General features: G+C 38.1%; 1 protein-coding gene across 6 annotated transcripts in view; it reads right to left on the bottom strand.

The window, feature by feature from the left end:
- Positions 1-2,359: 2,359 nt before the first annotated feature.
- KBTBD2 (kelch repeat and BTB domain containing 2) overlaps positions 2,360-25,454 on the bottom strand; it is a 60,203-nt gene continuing 37,108 nt past the window's right edge. For all 6 annotated transcript variants that reach the window (XM_029925356.1, XM_029925350.1, XM_029925341.1 and 3 more), the window contains 3 exons: positions 13,965-14,471; positions 7,443-7,608; positions 2,360-5,100 (listed from right to left, as the gene is read on the bottom strand). In XM_029925356.1, coding sequence (XP_029781216.1) covers positions 3,565-5,100; positions 7,443-7,608; positions 13,965-14,134 — 1,872 coding nt within the window. In that variant the 5' untranslated portion in view covers positions 14,135-14,471 and the 3' untranslated portion in view covers positions 2,360-3,564. The remainder of the gene's footprint in view (positions 5,101-7,442; positions 7,609-13,964; positions 14,472-25,454) is intronic.

Genomic DNA, 25,454 nt, shown 5'->3' with positions numbered 1-25,454 from the left:
AAAGTACTACTATGTGTTAAGCAAAACAAAGTAGACTCTGTGCTTTAAAAAAAAAGGGGGGGGAGGGAGAGGCGCCTGGGTGGCGGCTCAGGCGATTATCCGACTCTTGATTTCAGCTCAGATCATGATCTCATGGTTCATGAGTTCGAGCCATGTTGGGCTCTGAGCTGACAGCATGGAGCCTGCGTGGAATGTTCTTTCCCTCCCTTTCTGCCCCTCTCTCCTGCTTACCTGCATGCTCGTGCTCTCTCAAAATGAAACAAATGCACCAAGTTCAAATTTCAGTAGAGTGATGGTGGCAGAAACCAGGCTCATACAGGTTCAGTGGTAGTGAAATGTGGTTTGTCAAAAGACCATTCCAGAAAGGAATAAGGTTTTGAAGGGGAAAAGAGTTGAAGATAAAAAGATTGTTTTAAAAAAAAAGTGTGGTCATGTTTAAAGAACGGAAAGGAGCCAATTAAAGAAGTTGGAAGAGGAATGAAGAAGGCGGCTTCAGAATCAGGAAGGATTGCTCCAAGGTTAAGGTTTGGGTAGAGGTCCGGGGATCTGTATTATGTTCCTGACAGGAGTCTGGTGCACAAGCCCATTTGGGAGCCAGAGTAATCAAACAGCAGACTTTGCAGGAAGCTTGGAAAGGATGCTGTCTTTAATACAGAATCTTGACTCTTATTTCCTCTCCGAATAGAAGAGGAAGACCTTGTAGTGGAGGAAGGTACAGATTTGGTGATGCAATTCGGGAAGTTTTCCCTCTATCATTTTTCCTGTGAAATAGAAGTAATCTGCTAACAGAGTTGGGGAAGTGAAGATTTCCTAAGACTGAAGGTTTCAAATTGCTTTGGATAATGAAGGGTAGCTTGCTACTGTTGAGGATCTAGTTGTGGATAGTGACCGCAGATTATATAGTGGCACCAATCTGTGCCATCATGTGGTTTCCTGTGGCAGTGCTCAGCAACCCAACAGTAATCAAAGGCAGAGAGAGCTGAACTCCTCTAAGATTCAGGTTTTGCCACACAGTGACAAAATGACAGGAAAATAAAGGAATCTGGGATATTGCCAAGAAAGTGGCTGAAGCATTAAGATGACAGATACAAGCTGGATGGAGAGCTAAGCGAAGAAAAGAGGTGACTACTAGTGGAACTCCTCATGAGAATAAAGAATTTCGGTTTGATGATTTCAAACTCAAGGCCTTTTACATGTATCAGTTTTTGTTCAACATTTTTATCACCAGGTATGCTACACGGCAGGGGGATGCAGCTGTAAGAAAATCCCCACCCTCAAAAACGTTATTTTGTAGAAGAGCACCAGTAGGAACACTCAACAGAGACTGGTACTAAGGACGTGTCAGAAGGGACGCTCTTCAGCACAGGGTAAGTGGTGAGCAGGTAAGCATTCGTTTGAAAACCACCCCCAAGTAAAGTAAGATAAAAACAAAGAGGGAGACAGACCATAAGAGACTCTTCAATATGGGGAACAAACAGGGTTGCTAGAGAGGTGTTGGGTGGGGGGATGGACTAAAATGGGTGGTGGGCATTACGGAGGGCACTTGGGGTGAGCATTGGGCGTCATAAGTAAATGGATCACTAAATTCTCCTGAAACCAATACTACACTACATGTTAACTAACTGTAATTAAAAAAAAATATATATATATATATACACATATATACACAAAACAAAACCCTTCCCCAAATAGATCATAAATACAGAAAGACAGCTACAGGCAGAATAGAATAGAGACAAAAAGACCACTGTGAGTAGAACAAGGAGCATAGGCAGAGGCAGGAAAGTATAGCAAAAACCTGATTAGAAGTTAAAGTTTATAGGAAAACCATGTAAGATAAGGCTGTAAAAGTAATTTAAAGTCACTTACAGAGAGCCTTCAAAGTGCTCAATAATTTGGGACTTTATTCAGTAGGCAGTGAACGTGGTGACCATGACTGACACTGTGCTGAGGAAGACTGGCAATCCCGAGTGAACTCTTTCACTAAGGCCTAAACCAAGGGCTCTTCTTTCTCCATGCAACTGCACGGAAGAATCACCTGTAGTGCTTTGAAAGACACAGTTGCTTGGGTCTACCCACCGGAAACTGTGGTTTGTTTTGTTTGGGGTGAGGCTCAGGAATTTAAAAATACTCCAGATGATCCTAATCTGGGACTATGGTTAAAGGCACTGTCCCTATGTGTCTCTCTAAAGTTGATGATACAGTAAGGCTCAAATCAGACAATATAGGAAAGCCAAAGGTATAGAGATATATATATATGTATGTCAAAATTCTGAAGGAATAAAAAAATCTTTAGCAAGCTAAACTGACCCAGTAAAATTAAAAGCACACTGTTGCCATCACAAAAGAAAAACAGATATTGAATATATACAATTTATTTAATAAATTAATGTCATTCAAAATACAGTGCCAGAACATGATGCAGTTGAACATGCTAGTGATGTTGTCACGAAGCACCCGTGCTCATGTTAGGTTGGCGGCGCCCCCGCTCCTGCTAGTGGTTCCTGGGGTTAATGCCAGAGCAGCACTAGTTATCTGCTCTTCCGCACAGCTAGTGCAGAGAATTCCTGAACAGTTCACCTTTCTAATCCTACCCCCCTACACACACACACACACACACACACACACACACACACAAACAGGTTAAAAATAAACACACCCTGACAGCTAATGGCTCTCTATACATAATCACTCTACAGTAATGCTTGTTATTAAATTAAGATGTAATGACCTGGTTAACCCACTCTAAATCTTTAAGATGGAGAAATACAACAGCAGCAGGTAGTTATATGCATGAGCCAATGTTAATGTAATACAGAGTGGAGGCATTTACTGATTAAAGCTCCACACAGACCCGCACAACGAGGGACTAGCAATTCTTATTGCAAGCCCAGCAACTTAAGTCCACACCTGGTAAATGACCAGCTGATTGGAAGACCTGTATTCTAGATAGACAAGTATAAGTTAGTGAAAAGAGAGTACATGCACCTAATAGTATAGTTAGACTGATCCTGCAGTCCTAGCTCTCCCTGTGCAACACCGTAATATGGAAGATCTTCCTCAACTATAGTATAGGATTGAGACAACACTTCTCTACCAACATGGACACTAGTGTTAAGTGCAGCTGAATTACACTGAAAAAAACAACTGTATTCCAGGACTTCGGAACAGAAGCACGGGAATGAAATACATATACTAAAATAACCTCAGCACAGTTTGCGATATACCACACTAGAAACAGGAAACTACTTTAATAAGTGAACTTCTTGAACTGTACATAACACAGGGCTAACAATGTTAGATAATCCAGATTCTTATGCTCTCATGATACATGTAAAAGTTTCTCAATTATTGGATAATCTATTTCGTATTATGGAAGCATATCTTTCTGTAAGATTCACTGATATATATTATACTGATGCAAATATTAAGTAGGGCATAAAAATAAAATTTATCAAAGATAGATTTTTATGTACTCATATTTAGTCCTTTCATAGCCTCTCTTGTTTAGCAAAGAAAACGACAAAGCACATAAGTCAGGCGTGCACTCCCTAAACTCCCCAACTATACAGGTGGTAGTGCAACCATTTCTCCATCCAGTTCAAACTCCTCTGTCCCATCTGGTGAAAAAAGGTAAGTTGGTGGTTTCCATGGAGATTCTTCAAGGCAGGATGGATAAAGTTTCCCCACAGTGCACCGGAAATCTCTCCCTAAGTCCCACAGCACACGTTCAGATATGTGCTGCCGCAGAGACCACCGGTCAAGTTCCAGATCATACTGGTAGGTGACGTATTTAGCTCTCTCATTTAAGTGGGTTTCTCGCATAAACACACACAGAGAATTTGAGATCACAACCGCTCTAACGCAGGGGTCTGAGTACCTCTTAGCAGGGATGTTGGCTGCCATTTTCCACTCATTTTTATTCACATCGTAAATTTCCACAGTTACTGAAGACCCATCTACAGTGCCAGAGGGGAGTCTTATGCCAGAGTTGGTAGCAATGTGCAACCCTCCAATATAGAAAATTTTATCACCAAAAGCTGCAGCTGAAGCAAAAGACCTGGTAGTCTGTCTCATGGCCATTTCTACCCATGAATCAGACCTTGGAAAATAACAGTACATGAGGTTCAGGGTCATCACATAAATGCAGTCATGAACCACAACGGCTGCGCTCCACTGCCAAGCACAAGGCAAAGGGCTTACCATTGTCCACTCGTCCTTCTCAGTATCATACCGCTCCACGGTCCTCCGATTAAGTTCGCCACCTACACTGTCCCCTCCAATTGCATAGATATAGCCTTCACAGCAAACCAAAGATGGCTTTATGCGGACAAAAAGCATTGGGGTCTTTGGAAACCAGGTATTTTGCTGTGCATCAAACCAGTAAAAGCAATTCACAGTTCTGAAGGCAGTCTGAAGTTTGCTTGTTTTACTGTGATTTGTTTTTGTATTTTTCAGAGGAACTTGACCACCTGCTATATAGATGTCATTATCAGGAGTTACAACAGTCCCAACCTTCTGCAAATCAGCTGGTGGGCTGCACAGCTTGTAAACTTTTTCTGCTTGGGGGCTGTAACAGACAGAAGAGTAAAGACTACAAGGGTTTTCCGAAGATGCCTCAATGAAAATCATCATCTCCTCTTTAGTCATTCCAAGTCTTGGTTTGAAAAACTTGGGCATAGACTTATACAGACCTTGAACCACTACAGACTTGTCATTGGGTGGGAGGCCTTGAAACCAAGCTCTCTGCGTTACTTCTGAAAGTGCATCGATTCTGATTTGGCTAAGGACTGAAGACAAATACTGGGATCGTGATTCTGTGTTGTACTCTAGCCACAGCATAGCAGCTTCGCGAACTGTCTCCTCCTTTTCAACATTTAAATTGTCACTGCTGAGGATGTCTACCAGTAGGTCATGTGACAGCTGCATGAACGCTTCCTGGTGATACACAGCAGTGAACTTGTGCTCTACCATTCTTTTAGCACTTTGTTTTAATTCCTCACAACTGAACAGATCAGCAAAACTCAACAATCGCACACAATTCTCTGCATTGATTTTTTTAATTAGATATTCTCGACAACGCTGTAATACATCTTCTACCTAAAATGAGAGAGGAAAAAAAGGTTAAAATTTGTCTATCTTGTCTTTATTACTTTTATGTAAAACGCAGGACTATTAATCAGATCCCTATACTATAGTTTGTTTTTAGATGTGTATGTCTGGGCTAAGAGATAATGCCTTCCAATAATAAAATTATAACACTATGTATAGTTTTTGCATTTCTTGTCCAGTGGCCTACTCAAGTGCCCTATTTAAGAGCTAATATGTAACATTAAAAAGGCTCTTCGGGGGTCTGGGTGGCTCAGTCAGTTGAGCGTCCGACTTCGGCTCAGGTCATGATCTCACAGTTCGTGGGTTTGAGCCCCGTGTCAGGCTCTGTGCTGACAGCCAGCTCGGAGCCTGTCTTCGGATTCTGTGTCTCCCTCTCTCAAAAATAAAAACATTTAAAAAAGATTTTTTTTAAAAGCTCTTAAAAATAGCCCTAAAGGAAAAGAAAATTTCTGTATAAGTTTTTAGGCTTTAAAAAATATGATTGAGAAAACCAAAGGGAAACAATGTAAATAAAAGTCATAGTACATAAACGATTATCATTTATCCTCATAAATTTATCATAAGTGGTTGTTGAGGAACTGGAATCTGGTTTTCTCAATATGGACAAGATAGTTATTGTGCATGATTATCTTGTTTTATAAATGGCTAAGTACTTATTTGCCTTTCTTATCTAAAGAGGTACATAACCAAAGGAACAATAAACACATTTATGTGCCATTATAAAGTACCTACATTTAAATAACCCACCTTGCCATTCTGTTTCCCAGATTTGTTTTTTCTTGAGGAGGAGTAGGTCTCGGCTGAATCAGAACTGTCACCTACTATATCTATTCAGCATGGTAATAAGCTACCTAGAAGCAGCTCAGACTGAGAAGTCAAGTTGCTCAGATTGGATGGTCAGTACTTATACAGTATTAGGAAGCTTTACTTCTCCAAGCTTCAACTTTCTCTTGTATACAATGGGGAAATCCTTACCAATAACTACAGTAAGGATTAAATAATATCTATATATCATCTATATAGATAAAATAGGATACAGACTGTATCTAAAACATTATACATAGCCTGGATAAAGCATTAGAACAGTATGTGGGATATAAAAACATTACCACTGCCTGTGTCTAATAATGAAGATCATGTTGGTGTCACAAAATGCCCCATCCCAGGCCTGTCAGGGCAATCCAGTAAAAGAGCCCAGAGTCTTGTTTTGCATTTCATGAGCATATGCATGAGTTCACTAACATGTTAGGGGAAAAGGAACAGTGTTCCTATTTACAGTAATAAAGTATTCTGAAATCCAAACTTTTAAAAACATTTTTTTTTTTTTTAGCAATTATATAAAATACCTGCTTTTAGTTCCTGGCTTTAAAAAAGGTACTGAAAACTTAAACTACAAAAAGATAGTGCACATACTGTAGCATTTCTCCTTTCATGTTTGCAGCTAGGTTAGGATTCTAAAGCACGAGGGGGTGCCTGGGTGGCTTAGTCAGTTGAATATCCAACTTGGCTCAGGTCATGGTCTCAAGGTTCATGGGTTCAAGCCCCATATCAGGCTCCACACCAACAGTGGGGAGCCTGCTTGGGATTCTTGTTCTCTCCTCTCTCTCTGACCCTCCACTGCTCACACTTTCTCCCGCTCTCAAAAGAAATTTAAAAAAAAAAAAAAAAAAGGGGGCACCAGGAAGCTACTATGGCTTCAGTTTCCCCAGAGATGTAGGTACAGTGGGACACTGCACAATTTTCTAGGGAAAAAAAGAGTACAGAATAAAAGGAAGAAAGCTACATAAGACATGGACGATACTGTGGTTCCCAGAATTTCACCTGTGTTGATATTCAGTGTCATTCATGCTATTCAGCACACACTTATAAAGTACCTACTTTTCTAAGACTTTAGAAAAGATAAAAGGCATTTAAATTTAATATATACTTTTAAAAATTACTTCTACCTGAAATCTAAATTCTCAGGTATATTAGGCAGAATATGAAATCAGTATGAAATTTTCACCCATCTTTTTAATTAAGCTCTCATCATAAAACTAAAGTTTATTGGCTAATCAAATCCTATTGTTTTTCCCTTATACATTTTTTAAAGTTTTATTTAAGTAATCTCAACACCAAACATGGGCCCAAACCCAGAATCCCAGGATCGAGAGCCACCTGCGCTTCCTCCTGAGCCATTCAGGCGCTGATCCCTTATATGCTTTAAGAAAACTTCCCTTCTAAAATCTGCAATAAGAAAATTGTACCAGTGGAAGACATCACTGATGAAACAATGTTCTCTGAGAAAATAAACCACAGTTCATGTATATAATAGAGGAAAAACTGCTTACCTGCAGGAAGCAAGCTGTTTCATAAAGCTGTTCCACAGTGCTGTCGTTTATTGCCAAGTTACCCGTGTACGCATAAGCTATTATTATCTGTAAGGTGGCTGCATCCACATTCCGCAGGTGCACGTGTGTCTGTTTGCTTTCACTGAGTCCACTCATGAACATGGCCCTACAGCAGAAAGAAACAAAGCTGATGGGTTTAGTGTAAAACCTGTGGGACCTAAGAAGGAACGCTAGACAACACAGGATGCTTATTTAGGATATCTGCCTACGGACACATTATAGGGAAAGCTTTTGAGGGACTCAAGAGAAAAGCATAATTCAGTGCCAAAACCATGCTGAGTGAAGACATCAAATTCACTTACTCTTTATATTAACATAATGGAATACTACTCAGCAATAGGAAGGAACTAAATATTGATATGTATTATAATACATATGAACCACAAATACATGCTCACTGAAAGAAGCCAGATACAAAATACCACATATTGTATGATTCCATTTATATGAAATATCCCCCCAAAAACAGAGACAAAAGTAGTTTTGAGAATTATTAGTTACCTAGAGCTGTGGCTAAGAATGGTGAGTCACTGTAAATGAGCATAAGGGGAGTGTAATGTTTCAAATTATTTTGTAAAAATGGTTGTGCATCTCTGTAAATATACTAAAATACATTTAATTATACATTTAAAATAGGTGGGTTTTATGGTATGTAAATTATATCTCAATAAAGCTGTTAAAAATGTGATTTATTCAAACTGACTTCCTAAAACTATATGGGACAATTTCTTAAAAATCTATTATATACAGGAAACAATGCCAAAAAGGCATTTAGTGTTGTAGAGAATAAAAAACATAACACCCATACATAGGTGAAAGCTGAAAAAACAATGCAAAGTATATTACTGCATGCCTACAAGAGAAAAGTCTATAGGGACCCAAACTGGATATGACAACAGCACTAGCTTGGGCCCTTCAAGGACAAGATGAGGAGGGCCTTCAAATGGATAAAATAGGGCAGAATGTAACTTTTTCCCCAGGAACAAGGCTGAACATCAGGGTTCATGCAGCAGACTGGAAAGCAAACTGGAAAAATGAGTGGCCATCAGATCACAGAGGGCTTTTAAAGACCTAGGAGGGGCACGCCTGGGGTGGTTCAAGGAGATGAATGAGCTCTTAACTCTTGATTTCAGCCCATGGTCGTGGGATCCAGGACCACATAGGACTCTGTGCTGAGCGTGAAGCCTCCTTAAGATTCTCCCTCTCCTTCTACCCCTCTCCCTGGCTCACACTCTCTCTCCAAAATAAAAAAATAGAGACAAAGGAGTCTGAGCTTTTTCTTATAGTGGAGAACGCTAAAGGGTTTTGTGTATGAATTTATCAGCATAATAAAATGTATTCTAGAGAAATGAACACTCCAGTGACAGACCTCAAGGGCCAAAGGCTGGAGATGGGAAAATAGGCTAGGAGTCTACTGCAATAATCTAGACGAGGAGTAAGAAGAACCTGACCTAGCGTAGCAGAAAAGGATACAAAAGCTATAACAATGAATCAAGATCAGGTGATTTTCTGAACACAGGGAATGAAATAGAGTAGGAGGTAGGTAGGGAAATGAAGCTACTTATTGCCTAAAAAAAAAACCAACTGCTAGCCATTGAGAGAAAAATTTTAAGATCAAAGAACTGAGAGGTCAGGTTAATCCCAGGAAAAGGGAGAGTTAAATTTTGGAATTAAGGTAAGGGTAATTTTTTTTTTAATTTTTTTAATGTTTTATCTTTGATACAGAGAGAGACAGAGCATAGGGGGGCGGGCAGAGAGAGAAGGAGACACAGAACCGGAAGCAGGCTCCAGGCTCTGAGCTAGCAGTCAGCACAGAGCCTGACGCGGGGCTCAAACCCACTAACGTGGGATCTGACCTGAGCCAAAGTCGGAGGCCCAACTGACTGAGCCACCCAGGCGCCCCATAAGGTAAGGGTAATTAAGTCAAATGGAAATAAAACAATAGTCAAATATTTAATATTAATGAGACTCTGGAGAAGTTGAGGTATTAATACAGTCGGCTGTGGGGGCACATAAGTGGTTCAGTCAATTAAGCTCTGACTCTTGAGTTCAGCTCAGGTCATGATCTCAAAGTTGTTAGATCAAGACTCATGTTGGGCTCTGCAATGAGCATGGAGCCTAGTTAAGACTCTCTCTCCCTGTCTTATGCAAGCTCTCTCTCTAAAAATGAAAATAAAAAATTGGTGGGCTGTGAATTATCTACAAAGTGACATGTGTTAAAGCTGAATAAGGTATCTGAGAGGGACTAAAAAAACTAAAAAGAAAAATGCATCCAGAATCTCAATGACCAACCTGAGGTAAAGTTCAATTAGGATAAAAAAAGAATAAAGAATAACAGAAGGCTGAGAAAAATTCATCAGAGAAATAAGCAGTCCAGTACCATGCTACTTAGGATGAGAAAGGTGGGGTGTCAAAAACTGAAATCAAGAATAACAAACACCACAAAGTCACTGGTGACAACCTAACTGCTTTCGTTGTATAACTCAGAATGAGGAGTAAGGACAGCAGCTAAACCTCAGGCAGTGGAGGAGAGGAAGAGTGGCACCAACAAAATACAGGATGACAATAAATAAACCTGAGTACTGGAGACGAGGAAGTGTTCTTGGAAAATATCCAACACATGACAAAAAACTCTTTAAAAACCTATATATATATACATTTTTCTTTTCCAGTGTCTGAGAGACAGACAGAAGGGCAGAGAGAGGGAGAGAGAGAATCCCAAGTAGGCTCTGCACCAACATCCACAACATGGAGCTCAATCCCAGGATCCATGAGCTGAAGTCAAGAATGAGATGCTCAATCGACTCAGCCAACCTAAAAACACCTACAACTACTGGCTTCACCTGACATGAGAGAATGGGAGATGACCAAAAGAAATCTGAAAAAGAACTGTAAGAGCTCTGACTAAAAATGGAAGAGGAGGGATCAGGTGATTTTTATGTCTATTCCAGTAGAAGGCAGTAATTTTGGAAAAGACCGAGGCCAAGAGAACAGCAGGCTCACAGATGACCTTGAGACTGGCTATTTCTACATCATGGTTTGTAACACCAGAATTATGGACATCTGTGAAGGAGTTGGGCTTGCTGAAGCCCAAAGATAGAAGCCTAGCCAACCTGGTCATGAACATTTTATTTTTTAAAGTTCATTTCTTTATTTTGAGAGAGAGAGCAGGAGAGCAAGACACACCTGAGCAGGGGAAAAGCAGAGAGAGAGGTGGGGAGAAGGAGAGAGGGAGGGAAAGAGAATCTCAAGCAGTCTCAGGCTGTCAGTGCGGAGCCAGATGTGGGGCTCAATTTCACTGTTAAACTGACCAGAGCTGGAATCAAGAGTCAGAAGCCTAACCAACTGGGCTACCTAGGCACCACATGAAAATTTTAAACATTTTTAAGAAATAGCAAATACTGAATTACAAATTATATACAAAATACGGGAAAGTACCACAGTGGAAGAGATGTTAATTCTCAATCTCTCATTTGGGGTCTAAAACGAACTGTTAATGTTACAAGAAGTACTGTTTTAGAGGTTCTTTTGATTTCTGAGGTTCTACTAATTCTTGGTGGGATGTAACTGGTAACTTAAACTACAAAGGAAGGATGTATGTAACCTGAAAGGAAAAATTTCTAACAGTAAATTTCTATTGGTAAAGATTGGTAATAGTATTATACAAAAAGATATACTAATATCAACAAACCTGAAAGAATCCAACTGAAGAACACTTGGGAAAAGAACAAATTATTATTATGGAAATATAGGACAATCTACTTACTTCAGAGAAAAGCTATATATGGAAGGAAAAAAATATATAGGAGTGTTTTCATCTTGTGGATTATGAAAGCAGCCCAGACACAGGATTTTAAAGATGTGTAGCTTTAATCACAAACATGTATTAGACTATTCTTTCTACTTAACGTTACTTGTACTTATCTCTACTTCTCATTTTCTGATTTGCTTTAAGGAGAATTTTTTTCTCAAAAGACCAACGATGCTAAAAGAGAACTAGACAATGATAAGGAAATTACAGGAGCCTTAAAAAGACTATTGTCTTTAACACTGTAACATTATTGAAAGATTTAAGTCTCCTGGTCTTCCGGGAAATCAGTTCTAACCCACTTAATTAAAGATAAATAGTAGCCTCATGACTAGAGAATTTAAAGAACAAATTTGTATCTATAAAATCACAAATATACCTAATGAGAAAAAAGGAAGGAAGACAGCTAAAAAATGCATGTTTACTTCCTGATCAAGATAATGACCTTACAGAGACTATTACACATAGAATTTCTGCATAGGTTTAAAAATCAGACTAGCTTTTTCGAGAAAGGACGCTGTCGTCATTTGGACTTGCGGTTGCTCAGGAATCCAGATAATTTGATGTGGGGATCGAAGAGGAGCCTCACCTAACATGGGCAGTTGACACTTTGGGGTACTTTACTTGGCAGGGAGAGTTGGAAAAGTGGGTGACAGATGCCCTTTTTGTGAGTTAAGTCTGGAGGTTTAGAGTCTGGAGCACATAGGACTCCTATTTAAAACTACCCTTTGGAGAAAATTGAGGAACAGGAGGGATTTTAAGTTTGAGAGAGCAAGTGTGTGGGAGGGAGGGATAGAGAATCCCAAACAGGCTCCACCCTGTCCATACAGAGCCTCAACTGAGATCATGACCTGAGCAGAAATCAAGAGTCTGAGGCACCCTGATACGTGTGTTTCTGATGTATTTATGGATTACAATAAAGGTGACTAATCTGCAAAAAAAAAAAATAAAAATAATTAAAAATAAATAAAAATCAGACTAGATGATTGCTAATCTTTCATTTACAAACGATTCTATTCTATGATTATAAATATGTCTGAAAATCAACAACTAAGGCATAAAACTCTAATACTGGATAATCAGTCTATAATTAATGGCCGTTAAAAAGAGACAGCTAATAAGCCTAGGTATTGACTAAATCTATAACCTCGAATTTCCAACACCATCTACTAAGCCAATAGATCCAAAAAACCCACAATGACCATCAAAATCATTTGGGAAGCTTTTAAATATAAAAATTCTGAAACTCTAACCCTGACTCACTGAATCAGAACTTCTAGGTTTGAAATCCAAGAACCTCTATTTGTAGAAGCACTTGAGGATTTTGATGATCAACCAAATTTTACAATCAATGTTTGCAAATATGCTAAGCTTTCTAAGAAAATCAATGTCTGAAATTGCATTAAAAATCCACAGCTTAACCTGAAACAATTGCAGGCACAGCAAAGATAATTAGCATTGGGCCTTAGCTTCTGGAATCATCAGGAGATGTGGTACATTAAGAAAGGTGAAGTTTTGGGGTATCAGGGTGGCTGTTGCTGAAGTCCAACTCTTGATTTCAGCACAGGTAATGATCTCACACAATTCGTGAGATGGAACCCTGCACTGGGCTTTGTGCTGACAGTGTGGAGCCTGCTTAGGATCCCCCCCACCCCACTTCTTTCTCAAATAAACATTTTAAAAAATGTGAAGTTTCTACACCTTCATGTATGTTAACCTTATAAAGTCAACATTAAACCCATCTGGTCTATAGCTGACACTAAAGAACAGCAGAAATTAACTTTCACAGCTAATCTCCACTTACGGCTACTAATATCTCTGGTAGGATTATACTGGTCCACATTTGACTCATCTTTATTCACCCTGTCCCTTTCAAATATTAAGTAAAACTTCAACTTAAGGGCAGAACACAAATAAAAGAATTTCTACACCTCTGCTTCTGTTCCTTTCATGAAAAACACAATAAAGAGAAACCTACTTAAAAGGTTAAAAGTTGCAGAAGACCATAAAAATGAAAAGTTAAGTTTTATTTATTTGCTATTACAAATAAGTCAGCTTCTAAATTCTGAAGCATAGAAAACGATAGTATTAATTACTAAATATTTAAATCTGGCTAGGAGTCTGATATGGCTAAAAGGATATCATAAATGATAATAGTAAACCAAGAGAAAAAGAAACACATTTATGCAAAGGAAATAAAGTCCTTAACACATCTAAACAGTAACATTTATCCTCTGAAAGTTATTATTCAGCCTTCTACAACTCTTAACATCTATTAATGATTGACTACTCTTTTCTAAATGTAGTATTTTTAAATCTCAACAAATAAAAATTATTCATTTTTCTTCCTCTTTTAATGGTATAACAGCATTCTGAATCTTTTTGTCCCCTTACAACGAAAACTTTACCTGAGTTAATTTCAACAAATTTCTTGCATTTAAACCTTTATAAAAACTTATTTTTCCTGTCCTTTACTTAAACATGTGAGGTAGTGATTTGGCAAAGCACCATGCCATTGGAATAGAAAATTTAGGCAAATCATTAAGATGCCTATTTTTTTAATTGAAACGTCTAAAAGAATTCCTATTAAAACATTAAAATAAGCTAACATTCTGCATTTGAAATTACAAGCCAAGCAAGATTTAAGTACTTACCTAAAATAAGAGCTACATGTTGCAAGAACCATCTTATGACAAGGGAATTCAGTGCCCTCAACAATTAACACTATGTCAGTAAACAACTGCTGTTCATAAAACAGTTTTAACTGTTCCAACAAGGACACAGCATATTCAGTATTGATCTGCCTCTCGTCTTGAGTGGACATGACTGTATTCCATTAATATCTCCCGGAACAGATTGGAAAAGTCAGCCTTACTGATGGAAGGTCAAGTGAATGCTTCAGAAATAAAGGAGAAACTCTGCTTGCTGTTATCTGTAGCATTCAGAATCAAGACTGACACATTCACTAATGAATAGTTTCTTGTTATAGGCATAGAATCACTCCTAGGTCATCCTGTGTTAATTAGGTTCTTCAGTTTTCCAACAGTCTGCAGACGTCTTGCTCAAATTTCCAATTGTCGTGCAGCTCATGAGTTAAAGAGAGTAATACACGAGGTAGATTTTGTGGTGACATCCTAGGTTTTGTGGATCCTCTGCAGAAACTAAAAAAAAAAATTCAGTCAGAGTATGTAGGCCAGTACATTTTTAGGATACAAAGCTTAAAATAGATTTTTTAAAAATATAGTTTATTGTCATATTGTCAAGTTAGTTTCTATATAGCACCCAGTGCTCATCCCAACAAGTGCCCTCCTCTATGTCCATCACCTATTTTCCCCTCTCCCCCAACCCTCATCAACTCTCAGTTTGTTCTCAGTATTTAAGAGTGTTTTGTGGTTTGCTTCCCTCCCTCTCCTTAACTATTTTTTTCCCCTTCCCTTCCCCTATGGTCCTCTGTTAAGTTTCTCCTGTTCCACATATGAGTGAAAACATATGGTATCTGTCTCTCTGCCTGACTTACTGCACTTAGCATAATACTCTCCAGTTCCATCCATGTTGCTACAAATGGCCAGATTTCATTCTTTTTCATTGCCATATAATATTCCATTGTATATATAAACCACATCTTCTTGATCCATCCATCAGTTGATAGACATTTAGGCTCTTTCCATGATTTGGCTATTGTAGAAAGTCCTGCTATGAACATTGGGGTACATGTTCCTATGCTTCAGCAGTCTTTTTTATCCCTTGGGTAAATTCCTAGCAGTGCTAAAATAGCAGACTTAAATATAAATTATATTTGAAGTTCAACTTCAGATATTACCATAAAAATGAAACATGAGAAAAGGTATATTTCATTTATTGTTTGTGTTTTTTTGACAGAGAGTGTGTGTGCACGAGCAGGGAGAGGGGCAGAGGGAAAAAAAGAGATAGGGACAGGGAGGCGGGGGAGAGAGATTGTGAATCTCAAGCAGGCTCCATGCTCAGCATGAAGCCCAACACAGGGCTCAATCTCACGACCTTGGGATCATGACCTGAGCTAAAATCAAGATTTGGATGCTCAAGCCACCCAGGGTCTCCTTGAGAAAAGGGACATTTAAAGTCTATTACATTTAAAATAAAAAACACTGAAAAAATATTATTTATAGTTTTAATTTAGTTTTGTCTACAAAACACAAACATTCTAGAAAACAAGGAGCACATCAATAAGCAGATATCTTAAAGTTATTTTAAAATAAAGAATTTAAATTACCAGCAAAGCCAAATCCACTAGTTATTTGTTTAGTGGCAATACATGAATATAATTTAAGAGAAAAAGAAAACAAACAAAAAACCCATTTCTCTTGCATGGAGAATCTCATTTTGGGGATATATTCTAAACACACTTACAAAGGTCTTTACATTTAATATAAATTAAACTACATGGTAAACAGATTCCATTTGTTAATTTCCAAACTCTCTCTCTCTCTCTCTCTCTACATATATATATATTCACATTTATTTTAAAGTTTATTTATTTTGAGAGACAGACAGCATGAGCAGGGGAGGGCAGAGAGAGGGAGAGAGAGAGAATCCCAAGCTGCCAGCAGAGCCCGATGTGGGGCTTGAACCTACAAACTGTGCAATCATGACCTGAGCCAAAACCAAGAATCAGACGAGCCACTCATGCACCCTGAAACTAAGTATTTTTTAAATCTGTAGTTCAGTAAGGAAAGCATATGCAGTATATCTCTTTGCACAGTGGTAGTTCCTTCCTAGAAATCTTTTTAAGAGTACTACAATTTTACTAGGGGGGGAGGCGAAACAAGTTTTTTAAACCAAACATAATAAAGAGACATGTGTTCCTACGTGGAATACTCCATATTATACAAATATGAATGTTCTCCAAAAGGTATAAATTTAATACAAATCCAATCTAAATCCTATTTGCAGAAGATTCATCTGGAAGAATGCATAGTAGTTGCCAAGATATTTGAGAGGAAGGGAAGGCAAGTTTTCCTCATGACTCTTATCAAATATTAAAATGTATTAAAAATCTATAATAAAACCAAGTAAATATAACAAATTAGGTATGTTAAACACTGGCATTTTAAAATAGGAAAACTGGCTTATTTCAACAAATAGTGTTGGAACTGGGAGGGAAAACCCTAGGTTATAGTCTTACTACATAGCATTCATCAAAAGACATTCCAATTAAATTAAAATTTAACTTTAAATTTTTATTTGGAAATCAGTAAGATGACTTAGTTCCCATAATCAGAAAATCAAGTACTATTGACATGAAACCTATAAATAATACTGTGATTGGAACCACTAACACTTTTTCTCAAAGTATCTCCCATATGTCAAAGAGAAGATCACATTTACTTCCTGCCAAACTATACTATTACACGAACTGCTAACTTGATATACACTGTCAAATTTCCAGCCAACTTAACTCTGAACATAACTAAAACAGGTGCAAAGGCAGAGAGACACTTTGGGTCATTTAAGGTAATGACTTTGTTCTTACAGATTTAAAAGTTACACTCTAAATCTAAGTTCTACTACTATAACCTCTAAGACTAATAATACATAAAATCACTGGCTACTTTCACTTATCAATAATGCAAGACCCAGTGAAGGTGTGGAGAAAATGAGCATTCTTACACAGAAGTGTAGGTCAACTCATACCCGCAAGCCCTTAAAACTCTTAGGGGCTAGAGGGGCACATGGGTGGGGTAGTCGATTAAAGTGTCTGCTATCAGCTCAGGTCATGATCTTGCGGTTCAGGGGTTCGAGCTCTGCCTTGGGCTCTGTGCTGACAGTTCGAAGACTGGAGCCTGCTGAGGATTCTGTGTTTCCCTCTCTCTTTCTTAAGAATAAATAACATTTTAAAAATTAAAAAACAACCTCTTAGGGCCAGGTAATTCTGGAATTTAGAATTTTTCAGGTTTCATAGAGATAATGTGGTACATATATCATGTATTACAAGACTCTCAAGGAGTCTGGCACCACACTCCATAATTGAACATACTACTATCTTTACTGTGGGAAATATGAACAGTGTGAAAATAATACTATAAATAGCCTCGTGCTACTTCAGGTTGAGTTTTGCTAGTTTTCCCTAAAAGCTGATTTTAAGAGCCTTCTGAATTTTAGAACTGCAAGTGAGCTATTACAGAAAGCACAATACTTAGCATTGTAAACACTGAATATCTCAATTCCACCTCTGGAAATTTATCTTACAGAAATGCACGCATTCATAAACTGAAAGGCCTACCCCTAGCTGCAAGATCCAAAATCATCCTCATCCATATTTAAATCAGCTGACAGGAACTGGCAGTCTGGGCCAGGATGGATTTGGATCATACTGCCAGACCCCAGAATTCCCTGCAGGCTAGCTGTAAAGACTCACTCTGGTTACTTCCTGAACTTCTTATTAAGACTTGATTTTTTTTTGTAGTGACTTGATTTCTTGCAAGGGCTTTTTAAGACCCCATTTAATTTGTTATGTCTTTTACTAGATTTAATTTTTTTTTTAATCATACACATGACACCACAGTAAAACAACTGAAGATGCTTTCAGAAAATTATACTGTGAGCCAACTTTATGTAATCCTCACTATGGCTGCATTATGCACCCCTATTCCCCATCCCTTACTTTGTAATCTAGAGTACATTTTCTTCCTGGTAAGGTAATTTTTATTTAGGATATCTTAATACCCTAAAAGAAAAAGAGGTACCTGGGTGACTCAATCAGTTAAGCACCCAACTTTTGATCGGGCTCAGATCATGATTTCCCAGTTTTGTGAGTTCAAGCCCTGTGCTGGGCTCTGTGATGCCAGCACAGCGCCTGCTTGGGACTCTCTCTCCCCTTCTCTCTGCCCCTCACCGGCTTGCTTGGGCTCTCTCTCAAAATAAATAAATAAACAAAATGTTTTAAAAAGTAAAATGGGCAGAAAAAGTCATTTAGATATCATAAGTTTAATAATATAAAACATCTTATCTAGTACAATTCAAAATAAAACTTCTCTGAGAACACAGACTTTAAATATGTTAACAAAAATTGAAAAGTTGCAAACTTTAAGATCAACCAACTACCTTCAAATGCCCATATCATGAATATTCACAGAATCCTTTTCTCCTAAAAACAAAACTTGAAATCAGTATCCTAAAACTATTTCACAAAGCCTGTACTGTATTACTTAATTTCACCAGTGATCTAACATTTTATGAATTTTCTTTTTAATACACCGTGTCATGTATCATTCTATGTTATACCTAAAATTAACTTCAAAATAAGTCACACATCTTGTTATCTGTAGAAGTCAGCAGTTAGTTACCCACAGACTAATTCCCAAGTATCAAGGGAATTATTTAATTTTGTATCATGAACAATGGCTACTTAAATTCAACTCAACAAATGTTTACTGAGTATTTATTAAGTGCTGGTCATTGTATCAAAAGTATTCCACTGAGAGTTGGCAACACTAGAGCTCCAAAATACCGTAGGCATTTATTCTTACCACAGACTACAGCCAAAGCCATAATTATCATCTTAAAAAGGGCTGTTTTAAAAACCAGTTATTCTAGACAAAAGCTAAAAAGGTGGCAAATGGTAAAAGCAAGTTGGATATAAGAAACCTTTTTCTTAAAATCCAGCTGTCTTGCTCTTTCATTTCAAAACTTCTGATAATACAAGAAATTTTATTCTTTACCATAAGAAAAAGTGTAATACAAGTAAAATGAGCAAAAGAGGTAGTTGACACTTGGTTCCACTACAAAGTGATTGACACCGCAGAAAGAGGAAAACCTTAGTGAAGACTTTTTTAAATCCTTCTGTTTATTAACATATGCAATAATTATCTAATTTGAAAAAAAAATTTTTTAAGGGTATATACTACTTTCTCTTATCACAAAGACAAAATATTTCAGAGGCTTTGCCAGCCATAACTCTGTCCCAAATACTTAACTCTGTTGTTATAGCCTCAAAGTGGCAAAAGACAGTATGTAAACAAATGGACATACTATATTTCAGTAAAACTGATTTCTAAAAACAGGTCACAGACCACATGTGCCAATCTCTGCTTCAGACTGCTTCTTGATCAAATATTAAGAATCAATGATTAAAATACATAACTCGGGCTGTATTTCCTAGAAGGTCTTCCCTTTAGATCACAGTAACAGGGGAAACGCACACATACACCTTAAATGCTTAAAAGTTTAATTAAATGTCATTCTGTCTTTTTTTATTTTTTTTAATTTTTTTTTTTATTATTTATCTTTGAGAGTCAGAGAGAGACAGTGCGAGCAGGGGAAGGTCAGAGAGAGAGGGAGACAGAATGTGAAGCAGGCTCCAGGCTCTGAGCTAGCTGTCAGCACAGAGCCTGATGCGGGGCTCGAACCCACCAGCCGTGAGATCATGACCTGAGCCGAAGTCGGAGGCTTAACCAACTGACCCACCCAGGCGCCCCTAAATGTCATTCTTAATCTAACCTGTATATATTTCACATTCTCTTCAACAAAAATATTTTAACATCTGTTACCTAACACACAACCGCTTTCCCCACTTACAGCAGGTTCAGTGTGGATTTCTGAAACACTTTCTCTATTATGTAGTGTGAGTCTTGTTTATTAAGGTGAAAAACAAGGGTGACCTGGAGCACCTGGGTGGCTCAGTCAGTTAAGTGTCCGACTTCAGCTCAGGTCATTATCTCATGGTTTGTGGGTTTGAGCCCCGCATTGGGCCCTGTGCTGACAGCTCAGAGCCTGGAGCCTGCTTAGGATTCTGTGTCCTCCTCTCTCTCTACCCCACCCCCACTCGTGCTCTGTTTCTCTATCTCAATATTAAATAAACATAAAAAAATTTCAAGAACAAAACAAAAAACAAGGGGCACAAAACTGAGTGGCTCACTTAGTTAAGCATCAAACTTCAGTTCAGGTCATGATCTCATGGTTCCAGGGTTCGAGCCCTGTATAAGGCTTGCTGCTGTCAGCACAGAGCCCGTTTTGGATCTCCTGTAACCTTCTCTCTAAAAAATAAATACTTAAAAAAAAAAAAAAGACATTCCTCTACAAGATTATGCTAGGGGGGAAAAAAGAAAGAAAAAACTATGTGGTCAAAATCATGTATTTTCTATTTTGTCAACTACAAAAACTACATGCAATTGAGAAACAGAAGGTGTATATACAATTTTTGTGTAAAGAGATATATTTTAAAGTCCTATATTTGAAAGCTGGTCATAAGAAATATTCCACAGCGAAAAATGACAACTAGAGTAAGAAATGGGAGTTGTACAGGCAAAATGTAATAAAATTCAGAATCTAATAAAGTGCATTGTACTTTGACATAAAAACAATGGATATTTTAACTTTTTTCTAAATTATGGGTTCAATTCAGTGTTTCTCACTGATCTACTTGACAGCAGAGAATAAGAGCAATGAATAAGGTTAGAATGCCATGTACAAGAGGAGATCCTTTCTTCTACTCTCTACTCATGGACTTTCTGCAAAAAATCAGGGGACAAAGTCCTACTTAATTAAAAAAATTTTAAGTTTTATTTTTGAGAGAGAGAGAGAAAGAGAGAGAGAGAGAGAGAGCGAGCGCGTGAGAGCGAGCAAGCGCATGCAAGCAGGGGAGGGTCAGAGAGACAGGGAGGCACATAATCTGAAGAGGCTCCAGGCTCTGAGCTAGTAGTCAGCACAGAGCCTGATGTGGGGCTCGAACCCACGAACCATGAGATCATGACCTGAGCCGAAGTTGGGACACTTAACCGACCGAGCCACCCAGGAGACGCCCAACTTAATTTTAAATCTAAGGACTTCCTATAAAAGTAGGAAATGTATAAATTATGATTGACACAAAAAAGAAAAATAAAAAATTGTGGTGCTAATACATTTTTTTCTCTAGGCTACCCAAGCGTAGAGTGAATTCACTACTACTGAGTGAATTCCACAACAGCAAAGTTTCAAAAGGAACACTGCTATTACATGATCATCAGGATTAAACCAATCAGCAATCCATAGTAATATATATATATAATTCTATTAAAAAATTTGGAACGCCTCTTACGAGAAATTATTTCAACAGATTTTCCTCAAATATTCAATGTACCTAATAAAGTAAATCTTCACAGAGCCAACCTGTTTTACATTTTCACCATTAAATCAGAAAAATAGGAAGTCATGATCTCAGTTATAGTGAGTTTGAGCCCTGCATGCGGCTCTCTGCTGTCAGTACAGAGCCCACTTCAGATCCTCTGTCCCCGCTACCCTGCCCCTCCCATTTCCATGCTCTCTCAAAATAAATAAACTGAAAAAAAATTTATATTGTACAGATTCTGAACACTGGTGTTAAAGGTACATAAATGAAGATTAATTGAAGAAAGTAGTGAAATACTGAAATCTGAAAAATTAATTCCTAACACTCAAAGATTTCAGAGGTTGAAGGTAATAGGTTTTATTAGGGGGAGTGGAGGTATCTAATTTCACTCTGAAACCTAGTTTTCAATCCCAAGGTGTGTCATTTGGAGTACCCTACTACTGAGCAGCGACAGACACACAAACAGAAGCAAAGCAAGCTTTTCCAATGCTGACCAGGCAAAACCTAGAAAATCAAGGAAAGAATGAGGGATTAAATAACTGCTGTGTGAAAATGAGATTGATTAGCAGTTACGTGAGCTGTGTATGTTAAATGAAATTAAAAGATGGGAAGCAGGTTGCCAACAAGGACTACGCAGACAACATATAAAGGATGAAATAATGGACTATAGGTCATCATCTGTATAAAGCACTTTCCAGTTTTATATTTTTAACTTAGATGGTGCCACATCTTCCAATGCCACAAAGGCCAATACAAAAGATTGAAAACTTCTTGGAAAGGATCCAAGGCATTCTGAATGTCAAGTGTTCCCAAAAAATTAAGAGCATGACTGTGGAGCTGTGAAAGCCCAATTCTTCAACTAGTTGTGTGACCTTTTGTAAGTTATTTACTTTCTGTGCCACAGTATGCTAATCAGTAAAGTGGAAGGTATAAACAGAACTCTTCTCAGTGAGGTGAATAAATTAATTTCATAAAAATCTTTGGACGATGCTTGACACAGAACACTACCAAATAAACACTTGAAGTTATATTTATTAATATACTCACTGGTCAGGCTTTTTGTGGCCCTTTCCCAACTCCTGAATCCATCTCCACACCTACACCAGGTCTAGGAGTCCCAATCACAAAGTCTCAGTACTCAAACAGTTCTCTTTTACCCTGGGTGGAAGGGATCTTAAGAAACATTCATTCAAAGATTTAGGGAGTATTTTGATGGTAAAAATGACAAAACAAACTGGCTCAACAAAGACTAGTCTTGAAAGGGTTGATGCCAGTGCAAAAAAACTAAAGGAGAACCAGGAAGCACCAGTCACAAAACAAAACTTTGTTCACATCAATGAGGCGATAGGTTTCTCCTAAGGGAGGACAAAAGATTGGTGCTGAGAAGCTTGCTTTCAAGTAATCAAAACCATCCTGACAGTTGAGAATATTTGGAAGACCACCTGGTCTTTAGACTGATTGTCAACCACTACATAAACAGTATTTTTTGGAGCTGTGACAAACATCAAATAAAAAAAAAACACCTTGCCTTTTAAAGACTTTATAAAGTTTGATAAATTTCATTATAGCTTCCCATACTCTAACCAGATTAGGAGCTCAGGTCTATTCCTGTGTTCTTCCTTTCCAGCCACACTGAAAAGACTACAGGACTTCACCAAGTTCATTATGCTCAGTACCCTAATTCAGATCACAAATATAAGCTTCTGTACTTCACTTTTTACAAATTAAACAAGAACAAAGTATTAAATGAGAACATAAAGGGAATGCCACCTGTGACAGAATAATCATATGAATATAGTAAGTCCTTTTATTTTGGATATCACTTTTCATTTTTTCCTCTCAGCTCTGCGTAGGGACTTAAGAAAGCTGGAGACATATAGGCTACAGAAAAACTGACCTTAACTTTTTCACTGGAATTTCATTTTCCACCAACTCAATAATCTTTTCAATCACAGCAGCACAAGAAAGTATTTCCCAGAGATTCAAACATACTCATAAGGTCATTAAGGGCACAGCCAGTTAATGATTATGACTACTGAAGTTTCTCAGTTTCTTTCCCCAAAAATAAACTGAAGAATAGTTAGAATCCTCTGCCTCCCGTGGAAGCTACAGCATGTCACCACTTGTCAGAGGTGTGGAAGTAGAGCAAAGAAAGCGAAGAATTTTAAAAGCATCTCTCATTAAATTGTATTTTCTCCAAATATTCTACAATCCCTTCTCTTCCCACACTGAAGAATTTAGGTACTGCAAATCCCTGGCAATGGAACCAGGAGTAATCTTCAAATATTTAAAAATTACTTGCAGTCAACCTGTCATTTTTATACCAAGTTAAATATTACTTGCTGTACTCAAACTGCACAAAATTGAAAACAATAAAACTGAGATATAATGAAAAACTCTGATATTTTCATTCATATACTTTATGACAGTAAGACAAAGCCTTTCTCCTGGTCTAAGGAAGGTGGGCAATGAGAAAAACAACTCTTGTCTAAATAAATGTGTAAAATCTTTTGGCTTTTCAGATTGCATTCAAATTTCTAGGAATTAATGTTCAATGTCTAAATTTTACAAAATAGCTCATCATTTCCATTAACCAAGAGAATTGTGTAGACCTAAGCACTGGGACATGCTATTCCCACCCACCTCCTTAGCGGCCCCATGAATAACTAAAGTTAATAGATCTTATTTATGGTAACGCTTCCTGTTAGAGCAAACAAAAAGGGGAGAAAAGTTATAATAATTACAACTCTTCCTAGAAAACTTCGCTTAGAGAAATTAGCACTAGATGCTAAAAGTGTGGAGGGTAAAGCATGCACAACTGAAATTCTCTATAGTCCCGTATAGGTGACCAACAGACAACTTCTGGAGGATTTCAGGACCCACTGTAAAGGGTTTTCAATAAGCAGTAGACCAACAAAAGATCAAAGTGAAGAATAAGCTTAACATTAATTAGCAACCAGATGAGAACAGCAAATTCCACATCGTCAAAACTAGAAAAATAACGGACTAGTTTGATTCTTCAATTTATTTTAGGTCAGAAAAGTCCTCTGAAAAACCGTTACCAAAGGTTAACTAAATCACTCACAATCACAAGAGATTTGAATACTAAAATGCAGGCAAAAATTTACAACTCAGAAGGAAGGAAAAAACGAAAACATGCAAAAAACCCAAAAACAAACCACCCCGATAATTAGTTGCTTCAATACAGGGAAATACAATTTTGGTTGGACCACATTACTGATAGGGTTTTGTTTCTGAATGCCTGAACTCTCAGTGAGCCAGACGTACAGATTCATGTATAAACAACACGTGACCATTCTGTACCCTACATTTTCATAAGGCTAAGTGATATGCAAAATAAATACTACATACAAATGTGCCCTTTTAAAGTTAATTTTACATTTGGGTTCTTTTTCTATTTTCTCTTGAAAGAACCATAGCGGTAGCGGACAATTCTAGGGATCTGTAGCCCATGGAGTATGTATTCCTCTCCCTTTAAGGTCGCTGTTAAAAGGAGATCTTAGGTCGCTAAACTAGAATTAAAATTAAAAAAAAAAAAAGACGTTAACTCCAGATAACTGCTCCAAATCAAACCAAGGGATATTCCTCCACTTCACGGTTTGCCAATACATAGCGGGAGAGAGACGGTCGAGTTCAAGTAAGTTAACGATTTCGCAGTCTAAAGTAAACACGTACACAATGTTGTTTCAAAGGGCAGCTTCTGCTTTCTTTTTAAAATCGTTAGATCATAATGGGACCTCTGCTAATTTACACATCTCTTGCTTACTTGAGATATGCTGGTTTAGAAAAAAATGCAAAGAAGGGCTTGCCCTTCTCCGGCCCACCACTTCGCGAACACGTCGCGAGGCGTTAAGGGAAACGGCTTTATTTTGGGAAAGGCGGACGCCAGCCAGGGCCGGGGAGCCGCCCGGTAGACCCACGGCCGCCGGAGGCGACAGGGGCCGGGGCCAGAAAGGCCCCCGCGAGCGGCGCACCCAGGAACCCCAGCACCACACACCGGGCCGGACGGCGGAGGGGCCGCCGCGGGGTGCGGAGGGCGGCG

The sequence above is a fragment of the Suricata suricatta genome, chromosome 2, assembly GCF_006229205.1.
Source record: "Suricata suricatta isolate VVHF042 chromosome 2, meerkat_22Aug2017_6uvM2_HiC, whole genome shotgun sequence".
NCBI classification, from domain to species: Eukaryota; Metazoa; Chordata; class Mammalia; order Carnivora; family Herpestidae; genus Suricata; species Suricata suricatta.
The sequence above is the reverse complement of the archived record's forward strand: the minus strand, read 5'-3'. Positions and strand labels throughout refer to the sequence as shown.